The sequence below is a fragment of the Miniopterus schreibersii genome, assembly GCF_964146895.1.
Source record: "Miniopterus schreibersii genome assembly, chromosome: 11".
NCBI lineage: Eukaryota > Metazoa > Chordata > Mammalia > Chiroptera > Miniopteridae > Miniopterus > Miniopterus schreibersii.
In genome coordinates this window covers 55,899,448-55,913,829 of record NC_138111.1, presented here as the reverse complement: position 1 = coordinate 55,913,829, position 14,382 = coordinate 55,899,448, and the positions used below count along the sequence as shown (strand labels likewise).

The following is a 14,382-nucleotide window of genomic DNA, read 5'->3' as shown; positions in this document are numbered from 1 at the left end:
CATTTACCACTGTGTACTTTGTGTTAAGAATTACAGTTTGTACTACAAAAGGATTTTAAAAATAAATCATGGAAGAACCCCTCTATAGAAGTCCTTTTATTTTTGTTCGTGCTGACATGTTACTATATTTTAATGCTTAACATTAGAATATTTGTTGGTAGGTTAAAACTTACATATTTTATAAGTTACATTTATAAAAATACCTGTAATACTCCATAAGGCTGACTATTAGACAACAATGCTTGCGTTTTTGGAAGCCATAATTAGAATACTGATTGCAAATTGCCAAAACTCAGTGAGTCAACAAACCGGTTAACAACAACAAAAAAGAAAACTCAGGGATATTAGATTTCAAAATGTTCTTCCTTAATTTAGTTTGTCCATTATACTTTATTTTAATTATTCATTGTATTGCTTAACATGGCAGGAAATGTCTTGTAATAGAATTTGTAAAATAATGTAGTTTCAGTAATATGAATACTATCTTTAGTGTTCTGCTTTCAGGACTCAGATTAAGATGTTTTGTAAGGAATTATCTACTTTGATGCATAAAACCATGTCTTTGCTTTGTAACTCTATCCATTTTAGAATTTTGAAACCAAATGCTCACTTGAGAGGGAAAAAATGGAATAATTGGTATGTGTCATTTTGTTGTTGAGTAAGTAAGAAAAAAATTGTAAAAGGAAAAGACACATAATCCCACTAACGCAGAACAATAATTTTTCATTTTGGGTATTACTTTCTATTATCCATATATATGCTTCCCCCACCAATAGATCCAATAAGTGGATTGTGCATGTAACTGAAAAGCATAGTCCCTGCCTACTATATTTTTTGTGTCATGTTAGATATTTAAGGAATAGAGGATTGGTTTACATATCATTGACCTTAAGTGGGTGAGTTAGAGTGAAACATAATAAGCAAGCCTGAAGATGTAAATTCCAGTTGAAATCTGAACATTTATTTGCCTTTGGTTGCGTTAGAAAGGGGAAGTAAGTGAGAAAGAGCTCTTCTTTTAGTATTCTGTGTATTTTCGCACTTCCAGGATTTACTTCTGTTTCTTATTTTTACTGTTAATGATAGAGGTTCACAAATATTCTAAGTGTGGACTTGAATTTTGTGCCTAGAGAGAAAGGTTATATATTTTGAGGTATTTACATGAGTGAAAAAATTGGTAACATATTTGAAACAAAATAGACAGCAATTAACTCTTTCCTTATGATCACACAACAGTAATTGATAAAGATTTTTCCTTTCCTTTGATGACTGTTAGGTGAAATCTTTATTTCTGTTAGATTTAAACTGTTAGGTTTCTTTATTTTCTTTGCTAGTGGATGGGAGACATATTTTTTAAGTGCTGAAGTTTGGATAACAAAATAATTGCTTTTAATCTCAAACTGAGAATAATTTTATTTTTGGCCGGGGTCTTTATTCTTTATATTAAAAAACCATTTAAAATTTAATATGATCTGGCCTCACTATGTGACCCTGGGCTATGTTTCCAGCTCTCTCTCAAAGCTGGATGCTGCTCCACAAATATAATCTGTGCTTTGATCCCTCATTGTTTTCGTTCATTCTAGTCTCTAGTCTCCAAGTACTTTTTCATTCTTCTCTTTCTAGTATTAACTGCTTATCCTCAGGGACTTAATTCAGGTGTCAATTCTCTGTAAATTTCTGAATTATTTTTTCCCAGTACTCCCAACAGAATTATTTATCCCCTGCTTTCTTTTTTTTTTTTTTGTCATAGCACTATATAGGTGGCTCTTACAGCAACAATGAATCATAGATACGCCACAGTTATTAAGAGTGGGGCATGTGGAAATCTTGCCTTCTGCAACAACATGGATAGACCTAGAGGGTATTGTGCTGAGTGAAATAAGTCAGGCAGAGAAAGACAAATGCCATGTGATTTCACTTATATGTGGAATCTAAAAAGCAAAACAAATGAACAAGCAGAACAGAAACAGACTTACAGATACAGAGAACATTTTGATGATTGCCAGAGGGGAGGGTTATTGGGGGATGGGTGGAAAAAGTGAAGGGATTAAGAAATACAAATTGGTGGTTACAGAACAGTCATGCAGATGTAAAGTACAGCATAGGGAATATAGTCAATAATATTCTAATAACTATGTATGGTGTCAGATGGATCCTAGATTTATCAGGGTGATCACTTTGTTAAGTCATATAATTGCGTAATCACTGGGTTGTACACCTGAAACTAATCTAATGTTGTACATCAACTATAATTGAAAAATAAATAAAATTTAAAAAGTGGGGCCATGTGTTATCCATCTTTGTATCTTCCCGAACAAGCATTTAGTCAACATTTGTTGAATTGAAATGTTTAGAATGCCACGCTTCTCATGATTAAGGAAACAGCGTGGCTCATTAGATTCCTTGATCCGTAGTAGCCCTCGTTCACCATGTTTCTCACACACGCACACTCTGTTTCCACCTGTTACTCTGTGGTGGTTGGTTTCCATGAAAATTACTTCGAGAGCAATGAAAAGGGGATCATTTCGTGCAGAGGGAATGCAAGGAAAGTGGCTTTTGACTCTTTGTTGCCATTCAGCTTTGAGTCTCATTTCTTCTCCCCCTTTTGCAGGACCCTAACAGGAGTGTTCATACCAGCAGCAGTAGCAGCAGCAGCAGCTGTAGCAGCAGCAGCAGCAGCAGCAGTAGCAGCAGCAGCAGCAGCAGCAGCAGCAGCAGCAGTAGCAGCAGCAGCAGTAGCAGCAGCAGCAGCAGCAGCACCAGTTTTTCAAAGCCTCACAAATTAATGAAGGAGCACAAGGAAAAACCTTCTAAAGACTCCAGAGAACATAAAAGTGCCTTCAAAGAACCTTCCAGGGATCACAACAAATCTTCCAAAGAATCCTCTAAGAAACCCAAAGAAAATAAACCACTGAAAGAAGAAAAAATAGTTCCTAAGATGGCCTTCAAGGAACCGAAACCCATGTCAAAAGAGCCAAAACCAGACAGTAACTTACTCACTATCACCAGTGGACAGCAAGAGAAGAAGGCTCCTAGTAAAAGGCCCCCCATTTCAGATTCTGAAGAACTCTCAGCCAAAAAAAGGAAAAAGAGTAGCTCAGAGGCTTTATTTAAAAGTTTTTCTAGCGCACCACCGCTGATTCTCACTTGTTCTGCTGACAAAAAACAGATAAAGGACAAATCTCATGTCAAGATGGGAAAGGTCAAAATTGAGAGTGAGACGTCAGAGAAGAAGAAACCAACTTTACCGCCATTCGATGACATCGTGGATCCCAACGATTCCGACGCTGAGGAGAATATGTCCTCTAAATCTGATGTGAGTAGTCTTGTTGGCTTCCCTCCTTTCCCTTCTGAGTTTTCAGATTTTTATTTCCGATAGCTTCAGGATAAGGAGTGAGGGAAGAAAACGGCAGTTGAACCGCGGCCTGGCGGTGTGGAAGTGCCTAGAAATGAATTTCTTTAACTAATGGAAAGAAGGACATGAAATCGTTAAGAAATCTGCAGAGTTTTAGGCTGTGATTTAAGTTGCTAAGGAAAAGATATATTCAATATCTTTATTGACTAATGGGTCATTCGAATTGCAGCAGAAAAACTTACATGGTCATTAGAGCTTAGGTACTATGCTTTTCAGTGATTGCTGATTTAGGGAAGTAAGGAAAATACAATAAAAGTTGACTACAAAGGACAATACATTTAAAAGAAACCTAGAAAATATTAGGGTGTAGCTATAATGTTGATCTTTTTGATCAATGGAATGATGTAATTTGTTGAAGTAAATGGAAAGCTAGTGATAGTATTTTTTAAACAGTATTTTCTAGGCAAAATTGACATAACAATATACTATGCATATGTAATTTGATAAATTTTAACATATATATGTGCTCCTGAAATCAAGTGACAGTATTTTGAAAACCGTCAAAAATAATAAAAAATATTTAATTTTCTTTTCATTGTATAACCACTGGTTTAAAAGTACAACAGTTGTACTTTCCTTATTAGTTTTCTCAGAGTAGTAATGCTTTTATTGTGATCTTCATTACAAGTTTTTTTCCGATGAGTGGGATTACCTTTTGTGGGTACCTAAAAGACCATCCAGTATTCCCCCAAATGTTACCTGATGTTCAGATTTAAACTTATAATTACAGATTTCTCAGAGTTGGAAGGGATTTTCAGGTTATCTATTCTAACCTACCAGTGTAAGAAATCCTACATTTAGTGACTGGACTATTAGTAATTTAAAAGTATTCAATTCTATTTCTGGAAAATAGAATAGAAACATTATTTACTATGAAGTTCTCTCTTCCTCACACTTCCTTTTTCTCTAACTTTGACCTTCTACCAATACTTATCAGTCATGATCAGTCCCAATAATCTCCTTACTTTGGCTTGTCAATATTTCTAGACAATGGTCAAGGAAAATGTCTGGCTAAAAATTGCTGGCAATTTTAGAATACTACTTCTCTTTCTGTTCCCCGGAGTTACTTCACAAATGTTCCTAGTTCAAATGCTGGCAAGGGTTAAGGGGTTTTAGTAGCAGATTATCTCTCCTGGGTTTGTTGTGTTTTGGGTTGAAAGCCAGCTAGAGTTAGGACATGACATCAGTACTGATCTCTGGTCATCCAGAGACCACTTCCTTCCCCTCAACTCTATAGCTAATCTTGAAATTTAAATAGAAGATCATTATTAGGAGCAGAGTAGCATATAAAATACTGGAGGTTGAGTAATTCATTCCAGTGTTTGGTAAAGGCTTTATAGTGATAGTTCTTGAAATGGAGATGAGTGCTAATAAGTTTATTCCAATATTTCAAGCATTTATTTTTCCTCCTTTGTTTTTTACCCCTCCTTTTAAATCAAAACTTGTTCTAAGGCAGATGCTACCTTTAACTTTTTTGTATGTTTGACTTCTATTTCAAATCACCCTGAAATGTTCAGTGATGCAGTTGGGGTGTGGTTAGTCTATCAAGACTGTCAAGTTTAGCAACTTTGTTCTGACATGTTGCGATTCTTCTAGAACAGAGGTTTTTAAATTATGGGTTGTGATTCACTGGTGAGCCATGAAATCAATTTAACATGTCATTGTCAGTATTTTTAAAAAGTCAGAATACATTGTAATTAGTATGGGTAAATAATGGTTTGTGAAATTTTTATTTCAGAAGGTGGGTCATTTCCTATAGTTGGTCAGGGTCAAAATTCTTAAAGGCATCTTTCTCAAATGATTGCTGATTTATGACAAGACCAATGGCATTCACAAAGCAGTATTAAAGCTTCATATGAAAGTACATGAAAATTTCATAGATTATCTTTCTCTTTAGATGATTTTGTGTGTCCTTGTTTTTGTTTGCCTCTGGTGCCCTCTCTTTTACATATGATTTATAAGGTATGGCTTTTCTTTTCACAGACTTTATGTTCAACTTGGTATATTTATTCAAAGCAATGCCTTTAAAAATCTTCATCCATGGTTTGTTTGCCTGCATGGTTTTTGTGGGATCAGTTATTTGTGGATAAGTGCTTAGGTAGATAGGTAGTCAAGTAATGAAGTATTTAGGTGTTTGCATTCTGGTGTGAGACAGGCTGACTGTATTTTGAATCTCACCTGTACCTGTGATCTTGGGCAAACGATTTAATCTTCTCTGTTTCTCAGCTTTGTGTGTGTGTGTGTTTTGTGAAATGGCAACTAAAATAGTATTTACTTTGTAAGATTATTGTGAAAACAGTCAATCTAAATAGTAAAGCACTTAGTACACTGATCTAAAAATGTGAGTTAGCCATTGTTATGTATGATTTGGCTTCTGGAAACCTTTATAACCCAAAGCATTGAAAGATTTTTTGATATTCAAAAATACTGCAGAATTCTCCTGTCCTTTTTTAAGTGTGTGGCTTATATATTTTAAAGGGGAAAAGGTACTTGGAATATCTGTCATGTTGCTCTGAATTTTGCCTTGAGGAGATATATGATAGCAATATTGATATGCACGTGTTACGTATATCCTGTGGAAAAACACAGGACAAAGACTCTAAGTTTGTTTTGTTTTTTTAAATTTCATTCTGGAATGTAAAGCTCTTTTTTAAAAATCCTCACCCAAGGATATATTTTTTAATTGATTTTGAGAGAGAGAAACATTGATGTGAGAGAGAAACATTGATTGGCTGCCTCCCATACTCACCCAACTGGGGCTCTAACCTGCAATCCATACATGTGCCCTGACTGGGAGTAGAACCCGCCACCTATTTGGTGTGTGGGATGACCCTCCAACCACCTGAGCCACCTAGCCAGGGCTAGACCTCTTTTTGATTAAAGAATAGTTGATATACAATATATATTGTTTCAGGTGTACAGCAGTGATTTGACATTTATATACCTTATGAAGTAATCACCACAAGAAGCCTAGTAATCATCTATCACCATACAAAGTTATTGTGATATTATTGACTGTATTCCCGATGCTGTACATTACATCCTCATGACTTATTTATCTTATAACTATAACTTTGTACCTCTTAATCCCCTTCACATTTTTGCCCATCTCACCACTACCCAACCCTCTCACAACTATCAGTTTGTTCTTTGTATCTATGCATCTGTTTTATTTGTTCCGTCTTTTTAGATTTCACATATAAGTGAAATGATACAGTATTTGTCTGTCTTTCACTTATTTCACTTAGCATAAACACCCTCTACGTCCATCCATGTTGTCTCAAATGGCGAGACTTTGATGCAGGCATTCTGGGAGCCTGGGAACATGAGGGTTCACCACCCACTGTGGGTTCTTGGTTTTGTGCAGGAAAGAATTCAAACGCAAGCCAGCATAGAGTTTAAAGTGAAGGTGAGTTTATTAGTGACGTGGTGAAACAGATAGGAGGCTACTTCACAGGCAGAGCAGCCTTCTGTTAGCAGAATTTGCTTCCTTTATTGAGGTGCATTTAATAGGGGGCGGGGGTGTAGGTTATTCAATAAAAGGGAGGAATATTTAGGATCTTCTTGGGAATGGGGTGGAAATTTCTCGGAGGAGCTCTGTTGGCCATATTTTGTCCTTACATGGGCCTTCTGTTTCCTATGATGGCAATGTGTGGTGTGTCATTTAGCATACTAATATATTACAATGAGTATATAATGAGACTAGGGGTTACCTAGTCACCATGTTGGATTGAGCTGGTCTCTGCCAATTTTAAGCCATAAATACAGTGAGGGGATTTTATATCATAAATCTTACTTCCTTGTTGACAATTCCTATAGCTGTTATCAATTGCAGTTGGTTTTGCCACATACCTTATTTCAGTTTCATTCTTTCCTATGTCTGAATAATATTACATTGTAGATATATATACCACATCTTCTTTATTCATTCATCTATCAGTGGATATCTAAGTTGCTTCTATGTCATGGCTGCTGTAAATAATGCTTCCGTGAAGTAGGAATGCATATATCTTTTCAAATGAGTGTTTTCATTTTCTTTGGATAAATGTTCAAAACTGAAATTGGTGAATTGTATGGTAGTTGTGTTTTTAATTTTATACAGAACCTTGTACTGTTTTCTTTAGTGGCTATGCCAATTTACAATCCCAACAACAGTGCACAAGGGTTCCCTTTTGTCCACATCTTTGTCAACACTTGTTACTTGCAAAGATTCTAAGTTTTAAATTAAAAGTTAAGTCAACGTTTCCAAGGATCTTTTAGCTTTCTAATTAAATGAGATAAAGGATAAAAACATACCTATCACTGCATCGAGTAGGTTCTTGGTAGTTTTTTCTTTTAATTACTGTTACTCTTAACAGAGGATATACTAAGAAATGACTTACCTTTGGGTTACTATTAATATGACCAAAAGAGTAATTTTTAAATATATTTTGTAATTCCTGAAATATTTCCCATTTTATAAAGAAATATAATATTGTCACATGGAAGTCCGTAAGTACATTTCCCTTACAGAATTTAGGAGGTGAGGTTTGGGGAGGGCAGGTTGGGAGGCAGAAGGACTGTTTTTTATAGTAGCTGAGCATTTAGCAAATACAGAAAACATGGTAAGAACATGTTTTTGCTATGTACATAAATGTTAGCATTGAGAATATTTTGCATTCAAGAACCTAGGTAATTCCAATTAGAGTGAAGCTGTTTTTGGTTTAGGAATTTATCTTTTTGTGGCCGTAGAGGTCACTTACGGAAAATTACTGTTCTTACTACTGAAGGCATTGACTAGGAGCTAGGAAAGGGTAAGGATCTAAGTGTATCAACATCAATCAAAAGTTTGTAATTGTGGTTTGTGCTAACCTGTTTAAACTTTTAATTGACAATAAAAAAAAGACCCCAGATGTCTTTCACTTCTGTAATTTCCTAGTTTTTGTTTTTGATATAACTCTGCTTCTCTGTTGAGTTGATCTTGTTTTGTGATTTGAGGAAGTTTGGTATTCATGGCAGAGCAGGAGGGAAAAAACAGTAAAAGAAAATTAAAATAACCATTTATGGTCGGATTCATGTATGGTAGTAAATTCCTTATCATTGCCTACACTTTTTTGCCTTGCTTTGTAGAAATTTAATCATAATTTAAAAGTGCAGAAGTTAAAAGTTTTAATTATTTTTCCTTGAAAATGGGCAGGTTACGTTTGGTAAAATGTTTCATCCTTCAGTCTATAGTGTGAGAAATGAGATTTTAATCATGTCTTTGGATAGTTTTGGCTTACCAAAGTGCTTTCTTGGGTAAAATCTATTTTTTTGAGGGAGAAATGCGAAATCTCATCAGATGGGAGCATTTTTCCCAAGAGTAGGTGGTAGTTCAGTTACAGGACAAAGACTTCAAACCACCTTTGCAGAAGTTTCTTTTGAAAAGAAAAAAAGGAAGGAGAAAGAAAAAGAAACTTCCCTTCTTTTGTTGTGCCTCATTTCCTCCCGCCCCACCCTGTTCCTTGCCCTGCTTAAACTGTCTGGAGCTGGCAGTAAATGTCCTGCTGTTGAAGCATTGGCCTTAGGTTTTTATATGATGGAAGGTTGTTGCAGTCAGAGAAGAAGGTCTTTATTGTGTTTTCAAAGTGGCTTTTTAATGACTTGTAATTCCAGCACATGCAAGAGCTGTAAAGTCTGTAAGTACGGTGAGTGAGCAGCTGGAGAGGCCATTCATTAAAGGGCTGCCGGGCTCTCCTGGGGGGGGCCCTCATTCTGGACTCCTGTTCTTTGTATTTTATAACTGGAGGTAAAAATACCTGAAGAGTTGCAATTCTCCCTCTGGTAGATTCATCTCAGTGTGCAACATTAAGTAAAACAGTTGGAAGAAAGTTACCTTTGTTGGGTGCATGGAGAAATTTCACCTGACCTTGTTTTTGTTTGTTTTGTGTGTTAGATGTAATCAGAAGAAGGTCATGCAGTCAAACCAATCAACTGTTCATTTATTCAGCCACATTCCTGGCTAATTTCAAAAAAAGATTTGAAGCAGTTAAAAGGGAGATTTTTTTAAAACAAAACAAATCAGAGTTAGAAGGTTTTCTCTTCCTTGTTTGGATACCATACTAAGCCCAAATGGTTTCTGTTTTTAAATTAAGTAATTCCTTAGAAGTGTTAGGTAGCCGAGGGTCATGAATAGACAGAGGGCCCTAACATTGCATAGGTTGGTTGTCATCAATAATTGCCCAAATCTGGCATTTTCACTTACTTTGTATTGGATTGTTTCTCAATAAATTCCATGAGCCTCCCGCAAGAGAGCTGCGTTGCCTATTCAGTACATTATTGTTTCTTAGTCTAGGGCCCATGATCTTTATGTCATTGTCCCATCTGTCATCTTTAGACACAAAGTCTAAATCATGTAACTCAACATGATTTTGCACAACTAGCTTTACCATCCCATGGAGATACCTTACAGCTGTAGCTAAACTTTCCTTGAGTGCTTTCTATGTGCTAGTCACCATTCTAAGCACTTGATTTGTTTTAACGCATCTAACCCATGAAACAACTCTATGAAATAGGTAATATTATTATCCCCATTTTATAGATGGGGACACTGAGGCTCAAAAATTAAGAAACATGCCCATGGTTGCCATGTTTAAAAGTAGGGAATGCCCTCAGGAGGAGTTTTGGGGTGAAACAAATTTTATTTTCCCATGAATTCATCTTATAGTTGGCATCACTACCAAGAAAGCCTTTGATATGTTCCTGTCCCATTTGTAAATCATATTGCTCTGACCTACCTCTTGGTGTGGGCTTTACATACAGCCTTCATTCAGGAGGTGATGGGTTTTTGTCATAGGTGGATTTGGCATCCACAGCCAGAATTGAGGGAAGAGCTGTGAAACATCCAGGAACCTCTAACTTCTCATACATACTTGCTTAAAATAAAACAGACCCTCATGGGTCTGGATTTCACATTGTTATAATATATCATCAGCACTATTTCCCTGCTCCCAGAATTTTTTCCACTTGGTTTTGCATGGGAATTTATGTTTAACAGAGCTGAGCTGCAATATCGAGCTTTCCCAGAAGGTGCCACCAAATAACAAATGGTGTCCTCCAGTTTGAAGATTCCCGCTTTTTGAATCTTCTAGTTACATTTTGTAATTTTATTTTTTTTACCATCTCTAGAGTATTCAAAATGTAGGTGTGCGTTCTTTGAATTAGGAGACAAGATAATGCAATGATGTAAGTAGAGGGTGGTTTTCTTTTGGTGTCTATGTAATTATTTAACCAAGTTTGAGAAATTGTTCTCAGTGGGTAACAATTTATGACTGTAAACTTTCAAGGCAGTGTCAAGGTCCACAAAGAAAAATCACCCCTTACAGGCTTCTTTGGGTCACCAAAGGTGACTGCACAGTGAGATATTCCCAGATAAAGTCAAAGATCCTTCTATTAGGCAGGAGAAAATGGAAAAGCATTTATTAAAGTGGCGACAACAGACTTTGCCTTTGAGTTTAGAAGACATAGAGGATGGGGTTGGGGGGGCGGTGCTCGACTAGGGAGAAGTATTTTAGAGTTGGTGACACAGAGAAAAGGAAATTTTCTTGCCTTTCTCAGTCATGGAAAGAAAATGTATGTGTGAGGTCTTACATATCCTGGTTTGAGGCCTTAGTGCTTAGAATCATAGTATCATTTTTTGTTTTTTTAATTAAATTGCTTACCCTTGGTTTATTTTGTGGTCCTTCTATTTTTTTAAAATATGATAAACCATCATGTCACTTGAGTAACTACCAGTGTTTCCTTCTAAATGTGTTTGTAATTAGTATTCTTTGATTACGTGAATGATGTTCAGTAACATTTGATAACATTTTTGTGGTAGGTACTCCTGTATATAAACCCTGTATTAGGTGGTACAGATGGCACAAAATTAGGCTGAGCTTTGAAAAGGGAGGCGTGAATTAGTGTAGATAAGGGCTGAGTGGACAGCAGGAAGGGTCCTTGATTGGAAGAAGCAACTTGAAAAAAATGAACTGATGGCAAATGCAGACAAGACTGTACTGTCCTGACTGAAATTGAAGAGAGATCCTATAAATGAAGCCCTTCAGTTATCTAACTAGTTTGTCAGGAATGAAGGGAGGCTTATTGAACTCTACTCCACGCTGGGATTGTTCTGGACCCTTTTACTCTCTGTCTCTTACGTAATCTGGACAATGTGTAAGAGAGTTTTTGTTTTCATCTGACTGACGTGGAAGTGGGAGAGCCAGAATTTGAATCCAGGTCTGATGAATGCCAAAGCCCATGCTTTTTTGTACCATAACACCGATTACACCTCCTTAAGAGATAAATCACATCAAATTCAAACCACTGTGGTACTGATTAAACCTTTTCAAGAAAAATCTAATTAGCAACATTAACTTTCTCAACATCTGGCTTCCTCTGGTAATGGTACCACAGTTCAGTGAAAGGAGGAAAATAAGAAATAAGAGGTAGCCTCAAAAGGTGGATACTTGACTATGAATTATTGGTGCAAGGAGACCTGGCCGTGATATCCAAAATGCTGATCAATCATGCTCCATATGTCTCAGTGTCATTTTCTAAGAAGCAGAATTTCAGAATGTATTAAAAAGCTGTAGTACTTTAGAGTCTAGCCAAGGGCATTTGTTTGCCAATGCACTGTCTTATTAGGGTGTTTCATGTACCTCATACTAGGGGCAAGGACATGGCCAGTATTATTATAAGAACTTCCATCTACTGTATTGCATTATCTGAAGATCATACTCATGAAGGCTGTAAGGAAGGAAGGTAGGGCTCCCTTGACCTGGCATGTAGCCATACCTGGCTAATAAATTACCTTCCTGGGCCTAGGAGGAGTGATTCTGGAGCCACGGTCTAAGACCATTTAATGCTAATGATGAGATTATAGATGCTAACTGTCCCTTGGGTTTTAGTTCAAGCAACAATATTAATTATGTCACAGACAAAGACATCTTTTTGTTCAGTAATTTATGTTTTGTATTCTGTGAAGACCTGATGTTGGTAGGTATTCTTCTAAAAATCAAGAGACAAAGCTGCTGTCCAGGAATTTAGCAATTTATAATCCATGGCCACAGTATAGTTTTTGATTCCTGCACATGTTTCTAAAATGTCATTTTCCATTTGGCCTAGCCTTACATCAAACTGGGACTCAAAGCAGAGTCTTGCTGAAAGTCCACCCTAGTTTAAACTGTTTATCTGACAAATTCTATTCAAAGATGACCTGACACATTTTCAGTATTATAGTGTTCACCGTATTTTCAAGTCTCCTCTCCTTCCTCATTATTTTCCAGGATTGTTTTTTTTTTAAAAAATATATATCTTTATTGATTTCAGAGAAAGGAAAGGAGAGGGAGAGAGAGAGAGATAGAAACATCAATGATGAGAGAGTCATTGATTGAGCCCGCAACCCGGGCATTGCCCTGACCGGGAATCGAACCCCCATCGCCTGAATCCCAGGTCGACGCTCAATGGCTGAGCCACGTCCGGCCGGGCAGGATTGTTTTAATTAAAGGTGAACATCAGGCTTGTTGCTGATCTTGTGATGGGGCATTTGAAAGTGCTAGCTTATCTGATAATCTTAGAGCAGAGTCTCATTTCTCTTGCCTTATCAAACCCGCCTTCATTGTCCAGCAGCATTCAGAGGGAGAACTTGCAACAAGTCCCTACCCCTTTCAGAGGTAAGCCATACATCTTCCCCCTTGTTTTGTGTAATAAGACCAATGAGTCTCATAGTTCACTCCCCAAAAACTAAGGTTTGAAGGAAAGAGGTGTTGTCTCCTGTGCTGCCCATTTCCTTGTTCACATCATATTAATAACTCTGGTGTCTCTCTTTATCTTTAGAAAACCTTTCAAGGCCTTAATATGTACTGTTGTAAAGATTTAAGACCAAGTTTGGAAACCATGAACAACTGTCTTTAATACAGCATTTACTTCATGATTGAGAAAATCATGGGATATTTAGAACAGAAAGACTTCAGAAACTTCCTTTAACAACTTGCATTTTGCAGAGGTCTTGAGACCAAGTCTTACAATTTGCCCAAGATTATGGAGCTCTCATTGCCCCCCCAAAAGGCCATAGAATGCGGGTCCCCAATTAGTATGCCTTTATAATTTCCAATTGGAACAGTTTATAATCTTTCACATGTCCCTCATTCCCTTCCCAGACTCTCCTCACTTGAACATTTAAAGTGGCTCCTAATTAGTTGGTTATGCCCATTAGACATAAGGCTCATGTCACCTCCTAGCCCCACCTCTTAGTCTGTGCCCCTTTGTTGAATGAATGAACCTTATATTTCACAGCCTCAGCAGAACTGCACCTGAAAGCCTCATGGGACATCTATGTGAGGGTAAGGGTGTAAGTCTCAGTAGATATCGCAGAGATTATTTGGTGAAAAATTTGATAGACCTTGCGCTCTGGTTCTCCTTGATTGTCTCTGAGCAATTACCAAGCAGAATAATCATGGCTTGATATATTTTGGATGTGTGTGTGGGGAGGATCATTAGGCAAAACAGAAAATGACACATTGAGGTATCTGTCGAATCAAAAGTCTTAATATTGCTTAATAAAACCATGGAAAGAGCTTTAAAAATCTCCAACATAAATGAAGCCTTTACTTGGACTAGCTGATATTCTTAACAAATGAAACCTGAATCCTACTCCTTTGGTGCCAGTATCTTTAGTGTCTGCCTCTGTCCTGAGTTGTTCCCTTTAGTCTTTTTACATCTGTACCGAGGCATCCTTCATACCACACAGCCAGCTGCTCACACACACACCTGCCTCCAACTTTTCGATTAACCCTGTTGCTCTTCAGACTCTAGTTTCTTCATTTCCTTTCCCTTCACTGACAGACATCTCAAAGCTCCCTTATCCCTCGACCACTGTGGTATGGCTTTTGCTCTCGGAAACTACTCTTTTATTTATTTTTTTAAATTGATTTGAGAGAGAGAGGGGAAGACAAGGAGAGAGAGAAAGAGGA

At 37.0% G+C, this 14,382-nt stretch overlaps 1 protein-coding gene across 2 annotated transcripts in view; it reads left to right on the top strand.

Moving 5' to 3' along the window:
- The window catches only part of MLLT3 (MLLT3 super elongation complex subunit), a 232,642-nt gene that overhangs the window by 169,348 nt on the left and 48,912 nt on the right, over positions 1–14,382 (top strand). For both annotated transcript variants that reach the window (XM_081150532.1, XM_081150533.1), the window contains exon 5: positions 2,609–3,313. In XM_081150532.1, coding sequence (XP_081006658.1) covers positions 2,609–3,313 — 705 coding nt within the window. The remainder of the gene's footprint in view (positions 1–2,608; positions 3,314–14,382) is intronic.